This window comes from Gopherus flavomarginatus, chromosome 8 (genome assembly GCF_025201925.1).
Source record: "Gopherus flavomarginatus isolate rGopFla2 chromosome 8, rGopFla2.mat.asm, whole genome shotgun sequence".
NCBI classification, from domain to species: Eukaryota; Metazoa; Chordata; order Testudines; family Testudinidae; genus Gopherus; species Gopherus flavomarginatus.
In genome coordinates, this window is record NC_066624.1 from 82,666,994 (window position 1) to 82,692,134 (window position 25,141).

Sequence of the window (25,141 nt, forward strand, 5' to 3'; positions counted from 1 at the left end):
GCCTCAGTATCGGCCGCGGCGCCGCCGGCACCGTCGACTCCGGGCCCGGCGGGTCCGTCGAGTCCGGTGCCGCCAAGCTCCCCCATGACATCTGGGGTTGAGATAGTGGTGCCATCTACACCAGAGGCCTTCGCCTCGGCACGGGACCTCATAGCCCTGACCGAGCCCACGCAGCTACCACCCCCGGTACCTCCGGTGCGGGTTGTGTCCAGAGGCAAGCCTATGATGTCGGCACCGTCCCGGGACTCTCGTTCTCGCTCCAGGTCCCGACGTCAGGGTCGCTCCAGATCCCGCCGCCGCTCGCAGTCCCGGCACCGCTCCCCTCAGCGGTACCGGTCGCACTCGCGGCGCCGGTCGACACCGAGACGATCGCGGTCGGACTCCAGCCGCCGTTACCGGCACCGCGAGTCCAGGAGCCGATCCAGACGTTCGCCGCACCGGTCGACCTCCCGGCGCCGAGCTGGTGGCAGGTCCCGGTCCCGGTCGACCTCCCGGTACCGAACCGGTGGCAGGTCCTGATCCCGGCACCGAAGCGGCGCCCGGTACCGATCCAGATCCCGGCACCGTGGCAGAACTCGGTCCCGCTCCCGGCACCGTTACGACTCCCGGCACCGGTCCCCGGCACCGAGACGATCGCCCGTGCCGGCCCGCGCGGACCATTACCATCCAGGGTCCGCTCCGCCATGGCCCTCGAGGCAGCCGTCCGTGTCTTCGCTGGCGGACAGTGGGTACGCGCTGGGCACCGACCGGCAGGCGGCGCTGTTCAGCGAGCCTCCACAGCAGGACGCAGCCCCACAGCAATGGGGTTTCTGGACACCCTGGGCGTATCATCAGGCCCAGGGCCCCCAACAGCTCCCTGCTAGGCCGCCGACTGCAGAGCGCAGGGCACCTGAGGCCTCGTTGTCTCGCCCCCCTCCCTCCCCGGATGGGGAGGAAGGATCCAAGCAACAGGACTCCACTTTGGCTCCTGAGGCAGAGGCGAGGGCCGAGGGAGACCCCCCTTCAGACACCCTCTTGCCGGGGGTCTCCTCATCTTCTTCCCCTGATGAAGCGGTGGCTGGGACCTCCTCCAACAGCCCCCCCCCGCTGGACCTCAGGGCGCACCAGGACCTCCTCCGGCGAGTAGCCCAAAACCTGAGTCTACAAGCCGAGGAGGTCTCGGAGGTAGAGGACCCTATTGTCACCATCCTCTCCGCAGACGCTCCCACCAGGGTCGCCCTGCCGTTCATACGGACCATCCAGGCCAACGCCACCACCATCTGGCAGTCCCCGGCCTCCATTCCTCCCACTGCGAAGGGCGTCGAGAGGAAGTACATGGCTCCTTCTAAGGGCTACGAGTACCTCCACGTACACCCGACTCCGTGTTCCCTGGTGGTCCAATCTGTCAATGATAAGGAGCGTCATGGCCAGGAGGCTCCAGCCCCCAAATCCAGAGAGGCTAGGCGGATGGACCTCCTCGGCCGTAAGGTGTACTCGGCGGGGGCGCTGCAACTCAGGGTCTCCAACCAACAGGCCCTGTTAAGTAGATACGCCTTTAACTCCTGGGTGGCAGCAGACAAATTCAAGGAGCTGTTGCCACAAGACGCTCGTCAGGAGTTTGCGGCCATCTTAGAGGAAGGCAAGAGGGTCGCACGCACGTCCTTGCAAGCCTCTCTGGACGCTGCGGATTCGGCTGCCCGTACCCTCGCGTCGGGTGTAACAATGCGTCGCCTCTCCTGGCTGCAGGTTTCCGGCCTTCCGCCGGAGCTCCAGCACACAATACAGGACCTTCCTTTTGAAGGCCAAGGGCTGTTTTCGGATAAGACAGACCCTAGACTAAAGAATCTAAAAGACAACCGCGTCATCATGAGGTCACTGGGGATGCACACTCCAGTGACGCAGCGCAGACCCTTCCGGCCGCAGCAACAGCAACAACAGCGCAGGCCGTATCTCCAGTTCCGCCAGCGGCAGGACCTTAACAGGCGCCGCGGCAGGAACGGAAGGCGCAGGCATTCGGGGAACCAAGGGGGCCAAAACCAAGGCTCCTCTAAGCCCCCGCCTGGTCCCAAGCCTTCATTTTGAAGGTGCGCCCGAGGGCGCAGTAACAGTTTCCCCATTGGATCCTGTCCCCCCGTTTTCCAACCGCCTTTCTTTTTTCCTCCCGGCGTGGTCCCTAATAACATCAGACCGCTGGGTTTTACGCACGGTGCAGTCGGGATACCGCCTGCAGTTTGTTTCATTTCCTCCTCCCCGCCCCCCTTCCTCGTCCCTCTTCAGGGACCCCTCTCACGAGCAATTCCTTCGGCAGGAGGTGCAGACGCTCCTCCGCAAAGGGGCTATAGAGGCGGTGCCGGAGAACGAGCAAGGCAAGGGGTTTTATTCCCGCTACTTTCTGATCCCCAAGGCCAAGGGAGGCCTCAGGCCCATCCTCGACCTGCGAGAGCTCAACAAGTACCTGGTGAAGTTGAAGTTCCGCATGGTTTCCTTGGGGACCATTATCCCATCCCTGGATCCGGGAGACTGGTACGCCGCCCTCGACATGCAGGACGCGTATTTCCACATTGCTATCTGGCCACCCCACAGACGTTTCCTTCGCTTCCTTGTGGGGTCTCTGCATTACCAATTTGCAGTCCTCCCATTTGGCTTGTCCACGGCCCCGAGAGTGTTTACGAAATGCATGGCAGTTGTTGTGGCGCAGCTTCGGCGCAGTCGTATCCACGTGTTCCCGTATCTAGACGATTGGTTGATTCGGGGTACGTCGGAACAACAAGTCTGCAACCATGTCCGTGTGATCACCGACATGTTCGCCACTCTGGGCCTCTTGGTGAACACAGACAAGTCCACCCTGGCCCCCACACAAAGGGTGGAATTCATCGGGGCCGTCCTGGACGCCACTGTGGGCAGGGCCTTGCTGCCATTGCAGCGGTTCCAGGCCTTGTCGGCAATCGTGCAACGACTACAGACAGCCCCCCTGACGTCAGTGAGGACGTGTCTAACCCTGTTAGGCCACATGGCGGCCTGTACTTTCGTGACCAATTACGCTCGGCTCCGCATGAGGCCACTCCAGTTGTGGCTCATCAGTCATTACAGGCCGACAAGACAGCCGCTAGATATGTTAATCACGATCCCCCAGAGGGTCTTAGATTCTCTCGGCTGGTGGCTGGACCAGTCAGTGTTGTGTGCGGGTCTCCCCTTCCACCCATCTCAGCCCTCGGTGTCCCTAACAACAGATGCCTCAGATCTCGGCTGGGGGGCCCACGCAGGGACCCTGAGGACGCAGGGCCTGTGGTCCCAGGAGGAGGTGGGGCTACACATCAACATGCGGGAGTTGAGAGCGGTCCGTCTTGCTTGTCAAACGTTCTGTCATCAGCTCCAGGGTCGTTGTGTTGCGGTGTTCACCGACAACACGACGACCATGTATTATATCAACAAGCAGGGCGGCACCAGATCCTCCTCCCTGTGCCACGAGGCGATACGACTCTGGGACTTTTGTGTAGCCCACTCCATTCACCTCATGGCTTCCTTCCTCCCCGGAGTACGGAACACGCTGGCGGATCGATTGAGCAGATCCTTCCTGTCACACGAGTGGTCCCTTCGCCCGGACGTCGCCCTCTCCATCTTCCGGAGGTGGGGTTATCCCCGGGTGGACCTCTTCGCGGCCAAGGGGAACAGGAAGTGCCAAGCGTTCTGCTCCTTTCAGGGCAGGGAACCCGGGTCGTTAGCGGATGCCTTCCTCATCCAGTGGTCGACCCACCTGTACTATGCATTTCCCCCATTCCCGTTGGTCCACAGGGTCCTTCTGAAGGTGCGCAGGGACAGGGCTCATGTGATCATGGTAGCCCCGGCGTGGCCCAGACAGCACTGGTACCCCATGCTGCTGGACCTGGCCATAGCCGACCCAGTTCCCCTGCCCCTTCATCCGGACCTGATTACCCAGGAGCACGGGACCCTCTGTCACCCGGACCTGCAGTCGCTGCACCTAGCGGCGTGGCTCCTGCGTGGCTGACTGGCTCTGAGCTGCGCTGTTCCACGCCGGTGAGGGAGGTGCTCTTGGGCAGCAGAAAGCCGTCCACAAGGGCGACGTATTTGGCCAAATGGAAGCGTTTCTCCTGTTGGTGCGTGGAGAGAAATCTCCGCCCTATGGAAGTTTCAGTAGCCAACATCTTAGACTACATTTGGTCCCTCAAAGGGCAAGGTCTGGCCATATCGTCGTTACGAGTCCACCTAGCGGCTATCTCCACCTTTCACCCGGGTGCGGATGGTCACTCTGTTTTTTCCCACCCGACGGTGTCTAGATTCCTTAAGGGGCTGGAACGTTTATACCCTAACGTCCGTCCCCCTGCTCCAACCTGGGATCTTAACCTGGTGTTGTCCCGACTCATGGGGCCCCCCTTTGAGCCGTTAGCTACTTGCTCCCTGCTTTACCTCTCTTGGAAGACGGCCTTTCTAGTAGCTATCACCTCAGCTAGACGGGTGTCGGAACTCCGGGCTCTTGTGGTAGACCCCCCATACACGGTCTTCCACAAGGACAAGGTGCAGCTGAGACCACACCCTGCTTTTCTCCCCAAGGTGGTCTCAGCCTTCCACGTCAACCAAGAGATATTCCTCCCGGTTTTTTTCCCGAAACCTCACTCCTCAGGCAGGGAGCAGCAGCTCCACTCGCTTGATGTCCGTAGGGCTCTCGCGTTCTACGTGGAGAGGACCAAGCCCTTCCGCAAATCCCCCCAGCTTTTCGTGGCAGTAGCGGACCGCATGAAAGGGCTTCCTATCTCCTCCCAGAGGTTATCCTCTTGGGTAACGTCCTGCATCAGGACCTGCTATGACTTGGCCCACGTCCCTACGGGCCGTGTGACTGCGCATTCTACCAGGGCGCAGGCGTCGTCGCTGGCTTTCCTCGCCCGTGTGCCCATCCAGGAAATCTGTCGGGCAGCGACCTGGTCATCGGTCCACACCTTCGCGTCCCACTACGCCCTGGTCCAGCAGTCTAGAGAGGATGCGGCCTTCGGATCTGCTGTGCTCCATGCCGCGACTTCTCACTCCGACCCCACCGCCTAGGTATGGCTTGGGATTCACCTAACTGGAATGGATGTGAGCAATCACTCGAAGAAGAAAAGACGGTTACTCACCTTTGTAACTGTTGTTCTTCGAGATGTGTTGCTCACATCCATTCCACACCCGCCCTCCTTCCCCACTGTCGGAGTCGCCGGCAAGAAGGAACTGAGGAGCGGGTGGGCCGGCAGGGATATATATTGGGCGCCATGGCGGCGCCACTCCAGGGGGCGACCTGCCGGCCCACTGGAGTTGCTAGGGTAAAAAGTTTCCGACGAACGTGCACGCGCGGCGCGCACACCTAACTGGAATGGATGTGAGCAACACATCTCGAAGAACAACAGTTACAAAGGTGAGTAACCGTCTTTTTTCAGCCTGCCTGAAATTTTCAGTCTATCCATGTTTCTTATACTGCACCCACCTCTGATATATGAATACCTGAATCTTGTGTAAGCTGCAGCTGGGTAAAGGGTTCTTTGCTTCCTTCCCTAAATTCCTGTTTTGCATGGCTGTGAAGTTTAGTCAGCTAGGTCAGTGGTGAGAATGAGAGAGGACCTAAACCAGGTCACCATCACCCACTTGTTAGATTTTCAAACAAGCATCTTCAAGCTTGAGATTTCCTTCATGGAAGCATCTGAAAAGCTACGTCCTCCTCCAAACTCCTCTTTGCCATGATGCCTACAAAAAACTTGACAACGGTTAGGCTGCTTGTGAGCTCAGACCACTGCCAATCATGCTGACCAATATTGGCTCATTGTTTCCTTGTACTCCCTTGTCAGTTTATATTCAGTTGTCTCTTGTTTTATACTTCATTTGTGAGCTCTGAGGTAAGGGCCATCTGTTTCTGTGCTTGTACAGCACCTAGCACAATGAGATTCTGGTCCCAGACTGAAGCTCCTAGGCACGACTGCAATTCAAACAAATAATAATAAAGCAGTCTGGTGTCATTCAGATTAAAAAGGTGCTACATAAGTGAAATATATCACCACTATCTAACTAAAAATGTTAGTAACTAGGAAGCCCCTCAATTTCTATCTGGAAGGAGAAATTTATATACAAGAGACATTGCTATAGTAACTCCCCATCTCTTTCCAAAGCATCTGTCTCTGGCATGACAATGACAAGTAATCATATAGGGAAGGATCAGTTGAAGATCATAAGATGATGAAATTCCCTTTGGCTGTCAGTTCTCCCTCCTTTGGAATGCATAATATTGCTTTTGGTAATCAAAAGAAAGGCTATTCTGCGTGCTCACAACTTCTCAATCACACTTCTAATGACTGCCTATGAAGTAAAAATGTACCGTTAGCCTATACGCAAGCCATAGCGAGGGATGAAAAAGAAAACAGGATCTACTAAATTAAACAGAATAAACTTTGAAAGCCTTTAAAATCAATGCAATTCCTCTCAGCTGATTCAAGGGGAGAGGGAAGATGATAAATAACTTTCCTTTAGACTCTGAAAGGATAGAATCTGATAGAATCATCAGAATGGTGAATAATTTCAGAAATACTCAAGTAAGCTTTTCCATGAAAAGTTAATTTATTCAATTAGTGTTCCTATATCTATGCCTGAACACAGCTTCCTTTGGCCTAATAGGGAATTTGGACCCTCAAATTCAACAGATATTTGTAAAGGAAGAGATCGTGGCTCCTCCTCCTTCTACCTTCAATACAGTATGTGTAAGAGAAACTCAGAAGAGAAGGCATTTAAACCAGGCTCTGAAAGGAATTTATGACTAATTTCCATTGAAATCACTAGAGTTATCTCAAGAAACAGATGGGCCTATCATTGAATCACCACAATCCCAGCATTCACTGCTCCACCAACACACATCATCTCAGGCTTTTGCATATATTTTGTAATTATCTTCCTGTTGCAAATGCTCACTCATTGCTTCCCCTCCATAACATTTGAGGCAGGAATAGCGGATGCTCTGCTCTATTGTCCAATGTGGGAATGGCACATCAGGCTCAGCCACATCCCTACGCCTTTGTCAGGAAAATATCAGTCCTGGCTGTAGGCTGAGTCTGAGACCAGGTCCATTACATGCAATATCTATTACTATGTATCCCTTGCCTTTGGTCTTCCTCCTCTTTCCCTTCTTATTGGCTTCACTCCATTCCTTCTATGGAGTCTCAGGGCATCTTTTCCTCGCCTTGCAGTATCGGTTGTTCCTCAGTCTAACTTTTAACGTGTTATGTTGACAAGAGAGCTCATCTATTAGAAGTACAAAGTATGCATTGTATTGGTATATTAACATGTATTATGTTCTCTCTCTTTTCTTCCCCTTTAAAACACTCCATTCTTCCCCTCAACCATTCCTTCACCTTCACCATCACTATGTCCTTCTCTTTATGTAGTGGGTTACAGACACTGATAAGCCTGTATTCTTCTTCCAGAGTGAGGCCACAGAATGGGTAGTGAGGGTCATTGTGAGCACAGAGAGGGCAAAATGATCTCAGTTGGGGAAATGGCAGTTACCCAAACATAAGAAAAAAGAAGGACATTTTAGTGGATAAAGAATCTGCTACAAGACTGTTTAACCCAAATTGATTGGTTAAGTTGTATGTATCCCCAGTGGTAATTGAACAACAGGGAAATGTTCTTTGTAAGTCACTACTCTAAAATGTTATCATTCCTTGGGCTAGATTGTGACTTGCACTGTATACCTCCGTAGAGGGGAAAGAACCCCCTTTCACTGCTACACAGGCTACCCAGACCCGAAGTAAGTGGATGTGGCAGACCTGCATGCTACCTTTTTGAAGCAAGTGATTAAGAAGTGGGGAATGGGTGGAGCCATGGTAGTTGGGGAGCTGATGTGGGTACCAGTTAGCAGCAGACTACTACCACCCTGGAGCAAGAACACACCAGGATGGTTCCTTGAGTCACAGTTCCTTTCCTGGTATGCTCCTGGAGTGAACACCTTCACTCCAACCTTTCTGTGGACTGAGTCCTCATGTGCTAGTGACCCAAAATGGAAAGAATCAAAAACTCCACTTGCACTTCTATTTTTTAGTTAAATCTTGCTATATTCAATGCAAATACACTGGCTGCCCTTGAAGGAAACTGAAACAACCATAATAGATCATGTACATGACACAGTGCTGGGACATTAATTCTATTACCTCAATAAATATTCTTGAAATAGTTAGTATTTCCCCTCGCACACACCCACTTTTCTTTCTCATCAGTTTTTAGTATTATATTACAGCTCAAAATGGTGATACACTCCAAGCTATAAAAACATGAACACAGAGACAGACTCTCAGACATTTAGCCACATTAAGATACCAAATGTTTTGTCTTGTTCTTTACTTACCTCAGCGTTGAAATGCACGATTCAGTGGGAGTATCCAGATACTCAAATTATTTCTTCTTAATTTTCACTGTTCTGATATTAATGTTACTTTGTCTTAGTGTTAGAGAGAGACGTATTTTTCTTAGAGATCTAGGACTAGATCCAACGTCAATTAGAGCAAATGAAAAGACCTGTATTGATTCAAACTGGCTTTGGATCAGGCCCTCAGTGGCTGAATTTACAATGTTGTCCCTAAAACATTCCCCAAGTCAATGTAGGAAATCTTTCAGAATGACAGCAAGAAATAAGGCAACTTTTGATTGCTGCAATTGTGCCTTGTCGCATGAAATAAACAGACATTGGGATGTTATTACCAGAAGAGTGGGTGTTGGTGCCTTAGAGCAAGTGTCAGGCCACAGAAATGTCACAGGCATGGACTCTTCTTAAGTGTGTAACCAGACAGATGATTACTTTTCAGCACCTTTTCTTTGAACGCTTTATCATAATGTATTGTGCAATCCTGTACTAGGCATAAATACTGCACTACATGACAATTGTATTAATTTCTTCTTTTAAATTCAGCAGCACAACTTTGTAACATTGCTAAGAGAAGGACACATATTGAAGAAAAGTTTGGTTGGATAATTTGTCTCTCTCTCTCTAAGGAATAGGAACATATTTCAGAAGCAGAATAGTGACTCACACTGCAGAAAAGCTCAGAACTGTCAGTCCAAGCATTAGTGGGTTGAACCATCCTTCTCCACAGGGATTTGAATACAAGTCTTCAGCATAAATAAAAATGTAGAAGTCATATTTTTTAAAATGAAAATATACCTGTAGGATAATGGCAGGGCTGCAGTCTTTGAAAATGAGATCACTGGAGCAAGATTATTACCAGACTAGAAGACAGATTGCTACTTAAGATGTAAATTTGCTTTCGGTTTGAGAACCCCTCCAAAAATTCACTTAGAAACACAATGTTTTCTTGAAATGTAAACACCTTGGAAGTCAAACTTTTTAAACTGAGCAGAAAAAAAGGGCTATTGTCCTGAATTGGAGATCTACAAGGCTTCCTCCTTTGGGATTTCTATATTATGCAGGGTATCTCCAAAAAGAATGGTGGAGGGGCTTGCTCTGCTACTTCACAGCAACCTGGACTATAGATTCAACTAACCTCTCTCCTGTCCCACCATTTTTTCTTTCTCTTTCTCTCCACTATTCCCTTCCTTTTTTCCCACTGACCTTGTCCTTGTTTCTCCTAAAGTCCACCTTTCCCCTAGCCCTTTCCTTCCCTTTGGTCTGTCTTCTGCTCTTTTTACATTAGTTCTTGCTTTCTTCCCCTTCTATCCCTACCCTATTTCCCCTTTATTTTGTCTTCCTAGTTCCTTTATTTTCTTCTTTTCCTTCTCTTTCACTCATCCCTCTTCACTTTCTTTTCCCATTCTCTCTCCCTTTTTCTTAACCGTCTCCTTTTCTGCCCAGTTCTCCCTTTCCTACTGATGCATAGGCTCTTCTTTCTGAAGGAGTGGGATCAGTGCGTATCTAAATCAAGCAACGACGGCATTTAGTATTATTTTTTAAAAACATTCTTCCCCTTTGTAGTGCATTGCATGTGCTATTTTCCGCTGTGCCTGGAAAGTATAAAACTGTGAATTTAAGCCTGTTCTAGTGAAACATTTTAATTCTAACTTCTTGGTCCTTAGAACTGCCTGGATAGATAAACTAGGGGCTGTATATTTATATTTCTTACCAAAAGAAATTTCTTACCAAATAATCTTGCCTATTGGAAGACTTTTTGACAGATAATTTCACTGGAGTTCTAATAAGAAGCTGCATTGCTATGGAGTAACACTTTATCAATTGTAATATGTTCTCATCCAAGTTTGCTTGTGCTCACACCAGAAAAACACACAAGAAAATGTATGGCATGAATGTTTTTCTGTGCTCCAGTATGGTGCAACATGATGGAACAGCAGGAGTTTGGCTGGCAGCACTGCGGTACATTGGTGGTGTTACCAAATTAGTGCCTGATCCTGTATCCATGGAAGTCAACAGAATGATTCCTGTGATCTTCACTGCATTGGTACCTGCTCTATAACACTGATTCCCCCACTGTTTTGTATCATGGGGTACCACTGAGACCTGTGCAAAGTGCATGTAAAACCGATACCAAGCCAGCATGATAGCTTGTTACAGCCACTTTACACAGGTGTTGGTGAGATACAAGGTGCATGGCTGTGGAGAATCTGGCTCGGTGGGCTCTAGTGTGCAGCCTGTGTGGAGGCAAAGTGGCCCTGCTCTGCCCCAGCAGGAGCACCAGCAGCCATTATTTCTTCGGAAGGCCCACTGTTTCTGGGAGCCCCTCAGAGAATGTGCCCACTGCTACCCCTCCCCCAACAGGGCGTGTGGAATATGCACCTCTGGATGCCTGCTGGGGCGGTGTGACCAGGGCCAATGCGTCACCCCTTCTGCACCTTCTCTGGCATGGCTACTGAACCAAGATGTACAAGCAGACAGTAGACTCTGTGCCCAGGGGAGTACAGGGATGGTGATTGTGGCTGGACTATGTGCAGGGAGACTCAAGGGAGACTTCATGGGCCCTTGCTCACTTGCATATGGGCCATCCACAATCAGGCTTTATATGGTCTTAAATGTCTCACTTTCCTGAGCAGTGAATTCACTCCCAAGTTGGAACAATAACATTGTAGCTGGCTCGTTGCTGCACATTTTATATCCTGGAATTAGACTAAGATTAATTAATTTTAATACATTGATGAAACTTTGATCTGGGCAGGTGTTCCCAGCCTGATTCGCTCTCCCTCCCTATCACCTCTTTGGACTCTTATGCGGAGCACATTGGAAAAGCTTAATGAAGCTAATGTCCATGGTTTATACGAATAAAAGGATACTTATGATCAAACCCATACCATATTCTGAACAGCCACGCACTCTCAGCCTTGGTTGTGTTCTTATCCGCAGTAGTTGCTCTCTGCAAAATAAATACATATATAAAATCAAAAGGGTTTTCAAAAACATAAATAAAACAAAGTTTTGATATTAAAAATACTTGTCAAACCAAATTACATTTACCTGCATTTTTTTTATTAAAAAAAAAAAAACTGTTTGGCTCAGATTTCATCTCAGTATGTGAATCCGTTCATGGGCAAATCAGATCACCAGCACATTTCTCTTGGCTGTGCTGGTGCTCGAGTGGAATAAATCAGCATTTACTTTTATTAACAATTCCAATTTTATTAAGCAGCTGAGAAGCACTATATTCTGAGATCAATAAAAATGATATTTCTGTTAAATTGCTGTAGTGGGATTACTTCAGTTTACTCCTGTCAAGCTCAGATGGTATTTGTTCATGGCTTACAAAAAGGTAATTCCAAAGGGAGCATAATATTCCAGTAATTATGATACTAGTTTCCTTTCTATTTTTTCTCTTTGCTTGATAAGAAAAAATAAAAATCACCCAAAAACTGAACCACCACTGGGGACTACAGATAGTTTTCAGTATTTTCCTGCACGGATTCCAAACATTGGTCTCCATTCTGCAAGCTGACTTCAGCCGGGCTCTGCATGGGCACACGGGTCTGCCTCCTACAGAACAGCTTGCAGGATCATGGCCACAGTCTGGAATTATATATTTACAACCTCCTCATTTACTAGATGGGTAATTAGTTACACTTTGGGTGTTATGTGAAAAATAGCATAAAAATTAACAACAGGTTGGGAATAGAAATGGGAATGGGCATTCCAAATAGCACACTCCATTACAGTTTTATTCCTCTTTGGCTTTAAGTTTGAGGTATATATTGTGTTTTTTTTTAAAAAACTTCATTCTCCATGGTATGCTTAATAGGAACATTTTAATTTCTGCATTTTCAGTTCTATTTATTTCATTATTTCTCTGTTTTAAGCTAATAATACAAACACCCTCGTCCCTTATATACACCATGATACGTATAAGGTTCATAATATTAGGGTTGCCCACTGCTAAGGCCTGATCCAAACCCTACAGAAGTCCATAGGAATCTTTACATTGATTTAATTGGGCTTTGGATAATACTCTATAGGGTATGGCTACTCTGCAGCTGGAAGCCAGTCTCTCACTGCAGGTAGACAGACTTGCACTAGCAGGGCTTGAGCTAATACACTATAAATAGCAATGTGGTCATTCCAGCTTGGACTTGACTCCCGAGGCTTCATATCAGCAAAACTCCCAATGAGGTCTGTGGCAGTTTTGTCAACACTAGAACTGCAGGATTGAGCATGATAAACTTACATCTGTAGCACATGGGACAAAATGTATTCCTGGGAGCTGATTCAGCTCCCATTGAGTTGAGTGGAAGGATTCAGTTTTAACTTGTGTGGCTTTCGCTCGTGCCATAAAATCCTTTTGGTGCAGGGAGGTCTCATGGGGAATGATGGTGGCCTGGGGAATTCATCGTAGCCCAGATCCTGTAGGAACGATACTATCAAGGGATGGTGGAAAGGCAGCAGGGGCTGTGGATGCTCCTGACCTCTGGTGGCTCCTCGGGGATCTGCAGGTTTAAAGTCTGAACCTACAGCTTTTCCTGCAGGGTTGGCTAGTGGCAGTGGGGGGCACACTATGCTAGCAGTCTGATGGAAAAATAAGAGGATCTCTGAACTGAAATTGGCAGTGCTTCCAACCCCTACACAGGAATAACCCATGTTTTTTCAAAAAGTCACTTGCAGTTCCCCAGCAGGCCTGCATGAGAGGCTAGTAGGGAGAATTGCAGTGTAGGAGCACTTTCCTTCTCAGGAGCTAAAGAAATAATAGACAGTTAAACACATCTTTTTTCTGAACTTTAGTTTAGCAGGTGAGCTATTCATAGTTGTACAGTAAGCTGCTTGGGCTTCCCCTGAGACCTATAACACGCCTAAAGCATTCTTCCAAAATATTTCCAGAAAATACATTCTTTCACATAGTCTCTGTGGAGATGCACCTAACGGGATAGCTGAAACACATAAATCAGCTGAATAAAAGCTTTTATCAACTATCTTTGTTTTGTGAGGAAATTAATTAGATCCTTGTTAAAAAAACTGCAAGAAAAAGCTTTGTCTTTTTTGTAGTAGACTGGCATTGCAACTCAGCTTAATGACTATCTATCCTGTATGCCTGGTCATCAGAATTAGCTTAGTGTGTTTATATTCTAATTGTGTAGGATATGCAGTGGACTGACTGCATTCATTTATTTCTACACATTATTGATGGCCTTTCAGAACTGAGTTATGAAAGCCCATCAATAAATGAGTGGAAATAAATGAGCTAACCTATTGTACGTTCTGTTTTTGCAAGAGGTTTGATGATAAATGCACCTGAGAAAAGAGAGAACTAGGGAAGTAAAAAAGAAACTGAGGAGGGGATCCCTGATGTGGCTAGTGTACAGATCAGGGCTCTGCGAAGTCCAGGTGGTGATTACGGACACAATCTGCCAATAGCTGCTATTTTGAAGCACAGCTTCCTGTATCTCCTCCTGACAATGGAAGTGATAATCCACAAAAGGAGTATCTGACCAGGATGGAATTGGGGTTATTTTTCTCCTCATGGACAATGAGATTTTCTTAAGCTTCAGAAACTGGATCACTCTTCTTGCCCCAGAGGGAAATATGCATCACTGTTAAGAAAAGCTAGTGATCTACTGGCAATATTTAATTAGTGTGGCTCCAGCATGTAACAGTAATGCAGTAAGACTACTCAGCCCATGTTTCTGGTGGTGGCGAATCTAATTTGTGTGTCCTACTGTCCTGGGTTGAACAAAACCCATTGCCAACTCTGTCCACATATCTATTCAGGGGACACCATCATAGGACCTATTCATATCAGCTACATTATCAGAGGCTTGTTCACCTGCACATCTACCAACGTGATATATGCCATAATGTGCCAGCAATGTCCCTCTGCCCAGGGCCACCCAGAGGATTCAGGGAGCCTGGGGTCTTTGGAGGCGGGGGCCTCAGCCATCGAATTGCTGCCAAAGACCTAGCACTTCGGCGATGGGTCCCAGGGCGGAAGGACCCCTCTGCTGCCGAATTGCTGCTGAAGACCTGCCGTGGAAGAAGCTCCAGGGGCCCGGACTCCATGAGAGTTTTCTGGGGCCCCTGGAGCAAGTGAAGGACCCCATTTCAGAGGCCCCAAAAAACTCTCGTGGGGGCCCCTGCAGGGCCCGGGGCAAACTGCCCCCACTTGCCCTCTCCTCTGGGCAGTCCTGCCTCTGCCATGTACATTGGCCAAACCGGACAGTCTCTATGTAAAAGAATAAAATGGACACAAATCAGACATCAAGAATTATAACATTCAAAAACCGGTTGGAGAACACTCCAATCTCCCTGGTCACTCCATTACAGACCTAAAAGTCGCAATATTACAACAAAAAAACTTCAAAACCAGACTCCAGTGAGAGACTGCTGAATTGGAATTAATTTGCAAAATGGACACCATTAAATTAGGCTTGAATAAAGACTGGGAGTGGATGGGTCATTACACAAAGTAAAACTATTTCCCCATGTTTATTTCCCTACTGTTCCTCATACCTTCTTGTCAACTGCTGCAAATGGACCATTTTGATTACCATTACAAAAAGTTTTTTTCTCTCCTGCTGGTAATAGTTCACCTTAACTGATCACTCTTGTTAGAGTGTGTATGTTAACACCCATGTTTCATGTTCTCTGTGTGTATATATATATATCTTCCTACTGTATTTTCCACCGCATGCATCCGATGAAGTGGGCTGTAGCCCACGAAAGCTTATGCTCAAATAAATTTGTTAGTCTCTAAGGTGACACAAGTACTCCTGTTCTTTTTGCGGATACAGACTAACACGGCTGCTACTCAAACAAATGGGAAGGTTCCAGTCATAACTTGCCCCTTATTGTGACTGTGCTTCTTGAACTATTCCGTCATGTCTCCCTCTCTAAAGCAGTAAATGAAACAAGTCCCTCTCTAAAACAGGTATGAAATTCCCTCTGGTTTGGAAAACCAGAGTCAAAGGTCTAAATCTCGACAGTGGTGACTTTGCCAGCCTTTCATCCTTTTGAATTTGATAAAATAGATTCTACCCAATGAACCGTGAGTCATATTCAGCTGAACACTTAAAAATCAAGGTCTTAGCTGCTCTTCTTGGACATTAAGGATCACAAACACTTGTCACAGTAGTATGAGGTTTGTTTGTACCAATCTCCTTAGCCAAGTGCACGAGTGCCACTTCCCATCCTTGAGCTTCATGCTGTGACATGTCCTATATGACTGAATAGTGCTTTAAGGTTCTTTCAGGTGAGAGTAGTTATTTAAGTAGAAAATATGCCCCTTCTCCAAAAAAAAATTCCTGTAGTATGAAAGAGCATAGCACATATATGAAGAAAACTGAAAGTTAATATGGAAGATATATTAAAAAAAAAAGTACTTCATGTCAGAAGTTGTGTGAGAGAAAAATAGAGAGAAAGAAAATGAATGATCTGAAACAAAAGAAGAAAATAAAAGATAGATATTGATGGAGGAAAAGAGAAAAACTTTAAAGAAACAATCTGAAAGAAAAAGTGAAGAACAGTCCATAGTACTAAATTAAAAAGAGAAGAAATGCACAATGAAATAGAGAACTGTATTAATAAAATTAATATAACACATTTAATTGTAGCTCTTAGAGAAATGAAAATAGTAAACATTTAAAAAGGAAATCAGAGCAACAAGACTACCTAGCTAGCTAAAAATAATTTACAATAAAGTATGCTGATTTAGATATGATTGGGGGTGGAATGTGTGATATTTATTCACACCTACTCTATTGTGCTGCTGAGTTTTGCCAATAGAACTAGGTGCTAATTAACAGAACACAGTTTAGCTCAGTAGGTGCCTTATTGTTATTCACAAATATGTATTTCTCATTTTTAATAGAAAAAGGAAGAAAATTAGAAGTCCTATCTACTGACGTCTAGTGCAAGCACATTTTCACTATCTCCAACCCCCTGAAAAAAAAAACAACCCACCACAATTAAGGTGAAATAATGTTTACATTGTACAATGCAATATAATTGTTGATGTTGATCAGTATGTCCTAAAGTGCTGTAAACTGGAAAAGATACTGCTGTCTATATTGTTAGTGTAGCTGCAATGTAGGTAAAACCAGATTTCTAGAGGAGAGGAGAGTGGAAAATCTCCAGAAGGGGATCAAAGAAACAGAGGTGTTAGTGAAGGCCTTTAAAAACACAGCTGCAGAGAAGTTCAAGGAAAGGAAGAAGAGGGAATGCTTCCTCAGTGAGAGGGAATCTTTTGAGTGCTGGACCAGTCGAAATTGAAGGAAGCTGGCTGTCAGGGTTAGACAGGAGGCTCCACAGTCTGGTGGAGAAGTCATGAGCTGGAGGAGTGAGGACCTGGAACTCTGAAAGGACACTGACAAAATCCCAAAGACTGTTCAGGAGTGGTGAGGAAACTGAGGCAGGGAATGATACACAGGTGTTTTATTGGATTGCCTAGACCTGTGCATGTGCTGTCTATGAGGAAAGCATGTTTTGTTTTAGAAATTCCTCTGAAAAGTCAGTCTATTTGCTTCTACTATCTTGTATCTCTGAAGGGGTAAACTATAAACCAGAGTGCCCACAAGGGTGACATTCTGGGAAGGTTGTGTTTAAACTACTGGGGAGTCTTGGAGGTTCAGCACTGGTCTTGGGGCCTAGGGACCAGGAGGTCCCACTTCCAAGGAGGGTCTCTGCCCATGCAGTCAGCTGAGTAGCCAAAGTAAGAGAGAGTGCCTGGAGCCGCTCAGTTCCTGGGGAGCTCAGAAGCACACAACTCCAGTGTATGGGTCCAAACCTGGCACCCTAGTGAATGTCCAGCAGGGGAACCTGACTGTGGTTGGGACATCACATAGTGCTGTATTTTAAACATTTTCAGACAAACACTGAAAAAGGCAGGGACAATGGGGTGACAGATTAGCACATTCAGTTTCTCAAACAGCCTCCTTGGTCCCTAGTGGCCTATAGTTTTTTTAACCTGAATGTACGTTAATATATGGAGATATACCTATATCATAGAACTGGGGGACCCTGAAAGGTCATCGAGTCCAGCCCCCTGCCTTCACTAGCAGGACCAAGTACTGATTTTGCCCCAGGTCCCTAAGTGACCCCCTCAAGGTCTGAACTCACAACCCTGGGTTTAGCAGGCCAATGCTCAAACCACTGATGGACTAATGTACGTTGTCAGCAACCTGACCTACCCTGATGCCCAGAGTCGAGAATTTAAGTCATGCATAGTTCCTTTGTTTAATCCAGGGAACTGAGCATTGTTCTGAAATCTTTTGTTTTCATAAATACAGTTGATAGCTAATTCAAGATTCAGATTTTAGCAGCAATTCCACTACTGTTTTACTAATATTTCATCATGTCAATATTTATTTGCAACGCAGTCCTCAAAACCCGGTATTAGATAAAGTTATTCTGGTGCCCCAGTGAAACTGAAAAATGTACTGTATGTACCTGTCCTCTGAATAAACAGTTACAAAATATGTGAAGCTCCTACTATTTTGTACTTGCATATTCTGCATTTATAGCAGAGATAACCCTGCTCTAAAGATTTTCAGTTACTACACGGAGAAACATGAACTAAACATGACTAAACATTATGCTAGTCAATACAGATATATCAATAGCTGTAACTTGCCTGGCTTGCAGTTTCTGCTTTCACATCTTCATCTGGATCTATGCCAACTCTGTTAAAGAAAACAAGACACATGGTGAATGACTCAATGCAGATTAGATGGTCACGTGTAGAACTGTTTCTTTGTGCCACATCACTCAGTCTCAAGTAGGTAAGAAATGTGCAGAAGTGGCAGAACATTATAAGATCTCTTCCCAAATCAAAGGAGTCCACAATAAGTTTGCAGGAAATATGAAATGCTTTATACCTGGTGCTCATAATACCTGGGCTGAGATCCTCATCCTCACTCCAACCCTTGTGTGCCAGCTAAAAGGGTCAGAGTGTCAAAAAGGAGCCCTAGAAAAAGATCACCACCACACATCTGGGCAAGGAGGATTCCCCTGGTGCAGGAATTGCAGAAAACAGCTGTATGGCTGCCCTCTGAGGACCCCCCTTGCATTGGTGTCACGCTGGGGGCAGGAGAATTGTGTTGAGGAGGAGGCTGCAGTGCACAGTTCTCTAGATATTCCAGGCAGTACGCAGCCCATAGACATTCCTGGGGAGGCTAATATAACTTAAACAGGCCTCCAGGGCATAGTCACGCCAGGGGCCTCTCCAGCCCATGGACCAGCTCAGTGTGGTGGAAAGTTCAATGTGGCTTAAATCTGCCTTAGTCCCCTCTTCCTTTGGGCTGTGAGTTTTGTGCTGTGGCTCTGAGAGACTCAGCACAGAATCTCACCCTTGGCAAAAACTAAGATATGCCACTGGTCTTTGCTTTTTTGCTTCAACAATTCTTTCTCAACAGCCTCTCCTGTTCCACACATCTATAACATTGTGATGCAAGCTGACACTATTATTTTTATTTGCATTACAATAGATAAGGCCAAAATAACAGACCAGGAAGATGGTCTTAGCAGCAGCCTTTTGAAAGGACTTGAATGGGATCAGTTGGGTAGCTGGGAGGCAAGACTGAGGGAAGGAGGTTTCCAAGGAGGTGAAAGATGTGAAGGCCTGGGTGGGAGTTCTTGTTGTGTGGTGAGAAAGAAAAGTCTGGATATTAAAGATGATATGTAGAAGAAGTGACAAGATTTGGGTTTGGCCTTGATGGACAGAGCTAAAGAGAGGGGTGACTCAAAGATGATACTCGGGTCCATAGTCTGATTAACATGGAGGATTGGGGTGTTCATAGAAGAAAGGTAGAGCAGTAAGAGAAGGCTAATGCAGACAGACATTCTCCTCACTGAAATCTAATGTCCAAAGAGAGGGTGACCAGCTGTCCCAGAAAGCTGACAAGCTGCCCATGTAGGCGTTAGATCCACTGAGCTAGTGCAGAATCTACTGATGCAGAGAAAATTTATTCTTTCACCAGATGTTCACGTAAGGCTGCTTTGTCATGTGCTTAACAGTTTTCCTCCCTGTGTATGTTTTTTTCTGTCTGTTATAACATATCACAAATGCATTTTTAAAATCCTATTTAATTTTAGCAATTACTTGCTTCATTGGTCTTTACTGTAAATGCTATGCAGACATTCTAACACATCCTGAGACAATGACAGGAACTAGAAGCAAAGTGGATACTTTTATATGTAAATCTTGAATGGAAAAGAGAAGAAGCAGTTTGTTTCTATCCCAACTCCCTAATTTAAAAAAATTGGAGTCCTCCATGCATAAATATTTCCATCTTTGGATTAAGAAAAATGATCCTGATGCTGACTGAAGAAGGAGATTAAAAGAATGAATAGATGTTTATTTCTCACTGTACTTTTTCCTAGTGACTCAAAGGACAAAAACTGCAGAAGATACTAACCTATTGATTATTTTGGAGTAAATCAAGTTGTTAGATCTTTTCATTTAATTAAAAATATGAACAGTTATGTCTGCAAAAGTTTCACTCTCAGCCTGCCATTAGGCTTATTGTAGTAGTGCCCAGAGGCCCAAAAAACATTAGGCACCCTTTTTGTTAAATAAATATAATAAGAAAATGTTCCTGCCCTGCTTCCATCTAAAAAGAAGGGAACAAAAGCACCAAATGCTGATGTGAATCACCCAAGGTCACATGGCAAGAGCAGGAACAGGTCTTCTAACTCCCAGTCTGGTGTCCTAGCTTCTTGGCCATCTGCCTTCCATAAGTAGGTTCTCTCATAACATGCATTCTACTGCCATCATGGGGAAGCACTGGCAATACAATAGTTAAGTGCCTTTACAGTTCTGGTTATGATGGAAGCAAAGTCTATTTATGCATGATAGGTGCAGTTCAAGAGGCTGCAACACAAACTTCTCTGCACTCTCTTCTCCTTAATGAGCTTGACCTGGCCTCAAAGAATCAGTCTCCTGAGATAGAAGTAATTTAGACTTTGTGCAGTTCTGAACTTATTGGAGCTGAGAAAAATGCCAGTTGTGACTGATTATGTGTGGTGGAGTTGTGATGTGTTTATTATGGAATGAGCTAAGACAAGGGAAAACATTTCACGTAGGCCCAGAAGAACTGTAATACCAAATGTGAAAAAGCTGGGAAATGTAGCCAATAGGAACCAGAGTTCATGATTGCAATATCATTTCAATAACAGTGATATAATCTGCCTAATCAGGGACAACAGGAGTCTACAGGCATAGAAAATCTTAGGGAGCTTTCCAGATTTTCCTGAATTTTGCAGAATTTAAGCTCCCCTGTACATATAATTTCCTATCCTTGTAGTTATGAAGGTAGCCAGCACTATTGCCTTGTTTATTCTGTAGACAATAGATGTTACAATATGGCACAAAGGCATCCGTATTATTCTTTATTGGATTATTACTTTCAAAGCCTGAAAAATCACCTCTTCCACAAAACCCACAATAAGCAAATCAAATATATTCACTGTCTTGAATCTTCATCTTCCTTTGATATTGTACATACCACCACAATGAGTACTTTCCAGTGTGAATAGCCATGCAATCACATTGCTGTGATCCACATCCCTCCTTGCTCAATTCCTCACTCATTGATTGATGTCAGACATGTAAGGCCTAATTCTTCCACCCTTACTCTCACTGAGTAGTATTTTACTACGTGAGTAACCCCACTGAAATTGTTGGGGACTACATGTGTAGTAAGGTATTGCTCATTGTGAGTAGGGATGGCAGAATCTGGTGCACAGATTGGAAGCCCTTCAGGGCATGAGCTACATCTTCCTTACTGTTCTATGAAGCATCTAGTACAACTTTGGACACTACAATCAAACCACCACCAACACACCCTGATTTTTTCATAACTTGAATGTTAATATTTTTATGAAGCATATCCTAAAGAGAACCACGTAGCTCAGTGGGAGTGTCTGGCCACACCACACTTTTGAAAATGAGGCCACTTATTTAGGTGCCTAAATATAGACTTAGGAGTCTAACTTTAGGCTATTACTGAAAATATTGGGCTATATAATTAAGTCTGATGTATTTGAGAGACACTGGAGTGCAATTTTAAACTGCAAGAATACAAAGCATCACAAATGATGTGACATAGTCAAAAAGAATGAAGTTAAGCATGCTTGCACAATTTAAGTTCATACCAGATCTCCTGCAGATGCTTGTACCTTGCCATTCTATTGCCAGTAAAATTTGCAATCTTAGAATAACTCTTCAGTCTTGTAGCTGGGTTGTATGCTAGCTAATTATGAAAGAAGGGGCCTGATTCTACTTTTACCTGTAGAGTGTTGAGATTTCACAACTAACAGCAGGGCTGAAAGCAAGGACTTCTAATTATGGTAGGTGAACAAACGCAGAGTGACTCCTAGATTGCCTTAACCATCTGGTAACTTACCATATACATTTCTACAGTAAGGCTGATAAAGTGAGGATAGAAATGTACAGTCAGTTTTTGTACTGAGGAGGGGAAAGCTCTGGTATAACCCCTTCAACTTTGTAACCTGATGAACCCAAAGATCTCCATAAACAACCTCTTGTTGATACCAATCTAATCCCCCTCCACCCCCCTTTAAGATTCTTCAGTTTCCCACTTTCTGCCAGAAAGTATTATAAAACACAGGCACGCAAAGAGAAATAAAACCCATTTTCCAGCCTTAACATCTTAATTCTTTTCTCTTGTATTCTCCTTCCATCCTCACCCCCACATCTTCCTTCCTTACTGTCTATTTTGTTTTTCTTATTATTTCCCTCCTCTCTTCCTCTTGTTGTTCCACTTTTCTTTCTTCCCACCTGCCTGACTCTCCCACTACTCTGGTTGTTCCCTGTTCTCGGTCCCTCTCTCATATTTCTCTTCTCTTCCCTGGTTTCAACACATCTTTTCCCTCCCACGGTGTGTAAAAGAGTAGCTGAGTTTTCTGCTGACCTCATGTGCAGCTCACTTAGTGCTCTTTCCACTCACGTAATTTAATCTCCCCTTCTCGTTTACGGTAACCATCTCTCTCTTGCCTCATAGCCAAAATATCCATATCTAAATTCAGTATGCTTTCCTTTCCATTGTTTGCACAATTGCATCCAAGACATTACAAGTTTAGAATGACCCCATAACCAGCCCTGTCTAGAAGGAATACCGAGAAAAGACGGTTACTCACCTTTGTAAGTTCTTCGAGATGTGTTGCTCATATCCATTCCAGTTAGGTGTGCGCGCCGCGCATGCACATTTGTAGGAAAACTTTTACCCTAGCAACTCAGTGGGCCGGCAGGTCGCCCCCTAGAGTGGCGCCGTCATGGTGCTCGATATATACCCCTGCCAGCCCACCCGCTCCTCAGTTCCTTCTTGCCGGCTACTCCGACAGTGGGGAAGGAGGGCGGGTGTGGAATGGATAGGAGCAACACATCTCGAAGAACAACAGTTACAAAGGTGAGTAACCGTCTTTTCTTCTTCGAGTGATTGCTCGTATCCATTCCAGTTAGGTGAATCCCAAGCCTTACGCAGGCGGTGGGGTCGGAATGAAATGTGGCAGAATGAAAACTGCTGAGCCAGAGGCTACAGCATCTCTTAACTGTTGAACCAGGGCATACTGCGAAGCAAAGGTATGGACCGAGGACCAATGGAGCTGCGCGACAGATCTCGTGGGTAGGAACACGAGCCAGCAAGGCGGCAGATGAAGGCTGAGCCCTGGTAGAATGCACAGTGATGTGGCTTGGGGAAATATGAGCCAAATCATAACAAGTGCGGATGTACGCCATCACCCAAGATGAGATCCTCTGAGAGGAAAACAAGCAAGCCTTCCCTTTCGTCTGCTACCGTGACAGAGCTGGGGCACCTTACGAAATGGTTCTGGCAGCGCAATATAAATGCGAGCACTCCACAGATGTCCAAGGAGTGCAATGGTTGTGCCCATTGCGTTGAGCTGTGGGTAACATGAAAGGCCGAAACCACCTTAGGGAGGAAAGCCGGGTGCGGTCATAACTGCACCTTGTCTTTGTGAAACCTAGTGTACAGCGGAACCACCGTAAGAGCTCTGAGCTCGGAGACTCATCTGGCCGATGTAACAGCTACGAGGAAAGTTGTCGTCCAAGACAGGCATAGCAGAGGGCCGGTCGCGAACGGCTTGAATGGGGGAGACATAAGTCTGGTTAAAACTAGGTTGAGGTCCCAGGTTGGGGCTGGGCGGCGCACCCGAGGGTGCAGGCGCTCCAAGCCCTTGAGGAACCTCGAACCCATAGAGTGTGAGAACACGGAACGTCCACCTTAGCCTGGCTGGAAGGTAGAGATGGCTGCCGAGTGTACCCTCAGCGATGATACCGCCAGGTCCTGCCGCTGAAGGCCAGAGGCAGGCCAAATAGAGGGGATCGAGACCTCAGTAGGAGCAAGATCGAGCGTATTGCACCTGTAGAAGAAACGCTTCCACTCGGCCCGGTACGTTGACCAGGTGGAAGGCTTCCTGTCACCCTGGCTCAGTTACGCAGCAGCCACACCGTGAGGCGAAGAGGTGCAGGTCCGGGTGACGAAGCCTGTCGTGGCCCTGAGTGATGAGGTCTGGGTGGGGTGGCAGGGTAATTGGGTCGGTTATTGACAGGCCGAGCAACGTGGTATATCCGTGCTGCCTGGACCACGCTGGAGTGATCATGATGATGCGCGCTCTGCCCCTGCGGAGTTTGAGTAGGACCTAATGAACCAGTGGGAACAGTGGGAAGGCATAAAGGAGTTGGCCTTTCCACGGCATCAGGAATGCGTCCAAGATCGATCCCGAGGAGAGACCTTGGAAGGAGCAGAACATCTGGCATTTTCTGCTCTCGCGGTGAGCGAACTGGTTTATGTGAGGAAAAATCTCCACTTCTGGAAAGCAGAACGCCTCACATGGGGAAGAGTGACCACTCGTAAGACAGGAAAGACCTGCTGAGTCAAAGCGCCAAGGCTTCCCGAACACCTGGGAGAAAGGACGTCACCAGCTCCATCGAGTGGGCCATGCAACAGTCCCAGAAATGGATGGCCTCCTGACAAAAGGGGGGAGGACCATGTCCCTCCCTGGTTATTTATGAAGCACATGGCCGTTGTGTTGGCTGTAAACACCGAGATACCACGGCCTCGCAGCTGCCGCTGGAACCCCTGGCACGCCAGGCGGACTACTCTCATTTTTGGGGCATTGATGTGGAATGCCAGCTCCCAAGAAGACCAAAGGCCTTAAGCTCGGAGGTGACCATGAGCACTCGAGCAGAGAGATGACGCGTCCGTCGTCAGGGGCAGTGAGGGCTGGGGCGAATGGAACCGCATCCCTGCCCACACCAGGGAGGGAGTTAGCCACCACTCTAGGGAACCTAAGGTGCTCGAGGGAACGGTGACTACCATGACCATTGGCTCCCTGTCTGGGTGGTACGCTGAGGTGAGCCGGACTTGGAGAGGACGGAGGCGGAGCTTGGCGTGTTTGGTTACAAACTTGCGGGCAGCCATGGACCCAGGAGACTGAGACAAGTGCGAGCCGAGGTCATTGGGAAAGTCTGCGGACCTCGGATGATTGTTGCCATCGCCTAAAACCGCAGTTGTGATAAGCAGGCTCCGGCTAGGTCGGAGACCAGGATAGCCCCTAGGAAGTCCAACCTCTGCGTGGGAACCAGAGTGGATTGCTCTATAGTAATCATCAGGCCTAGACCTGTGAATAAGACCGTGAAGATGCCCACGTGCTGAGTGGTTTGTGTCTCGGAGTCTCCTCGGATAAGCGAATCGTCCAGATACGGAAAAACGCATATCCGACATC

The 25,141-nt window shown here is 46.8% G+C and overlaps 1 protein-coding gene across 1 annotated transcript in view; it reads right to left on the reverse strand.

Annotated features, from left to right (window-relative positions):
• The window catches only part of SLC9A9 (solute carrier family 9 member A9), a 364,826-nt gene that overhangs the window by 68,695 nt on the left and 270,990 nt on the right, over nt 1-25,141 (reverse strand). The window contains exons 13-14 of the mRNA XM_050965939.1: nt 18,005-18,057; nt 11,239-11,314 (exon numbers count right to left, since the gene is read on the reverse strand). Coding sequence (XP_050821896.1) covers nt 11,239-11,314; nt 18,005-18,057 — 129 coding nt within the window. The remainder of the gene's footprint in view (nt 1-11,238; nt 11,315-18,004; nt 18,058-25,141) is intronic.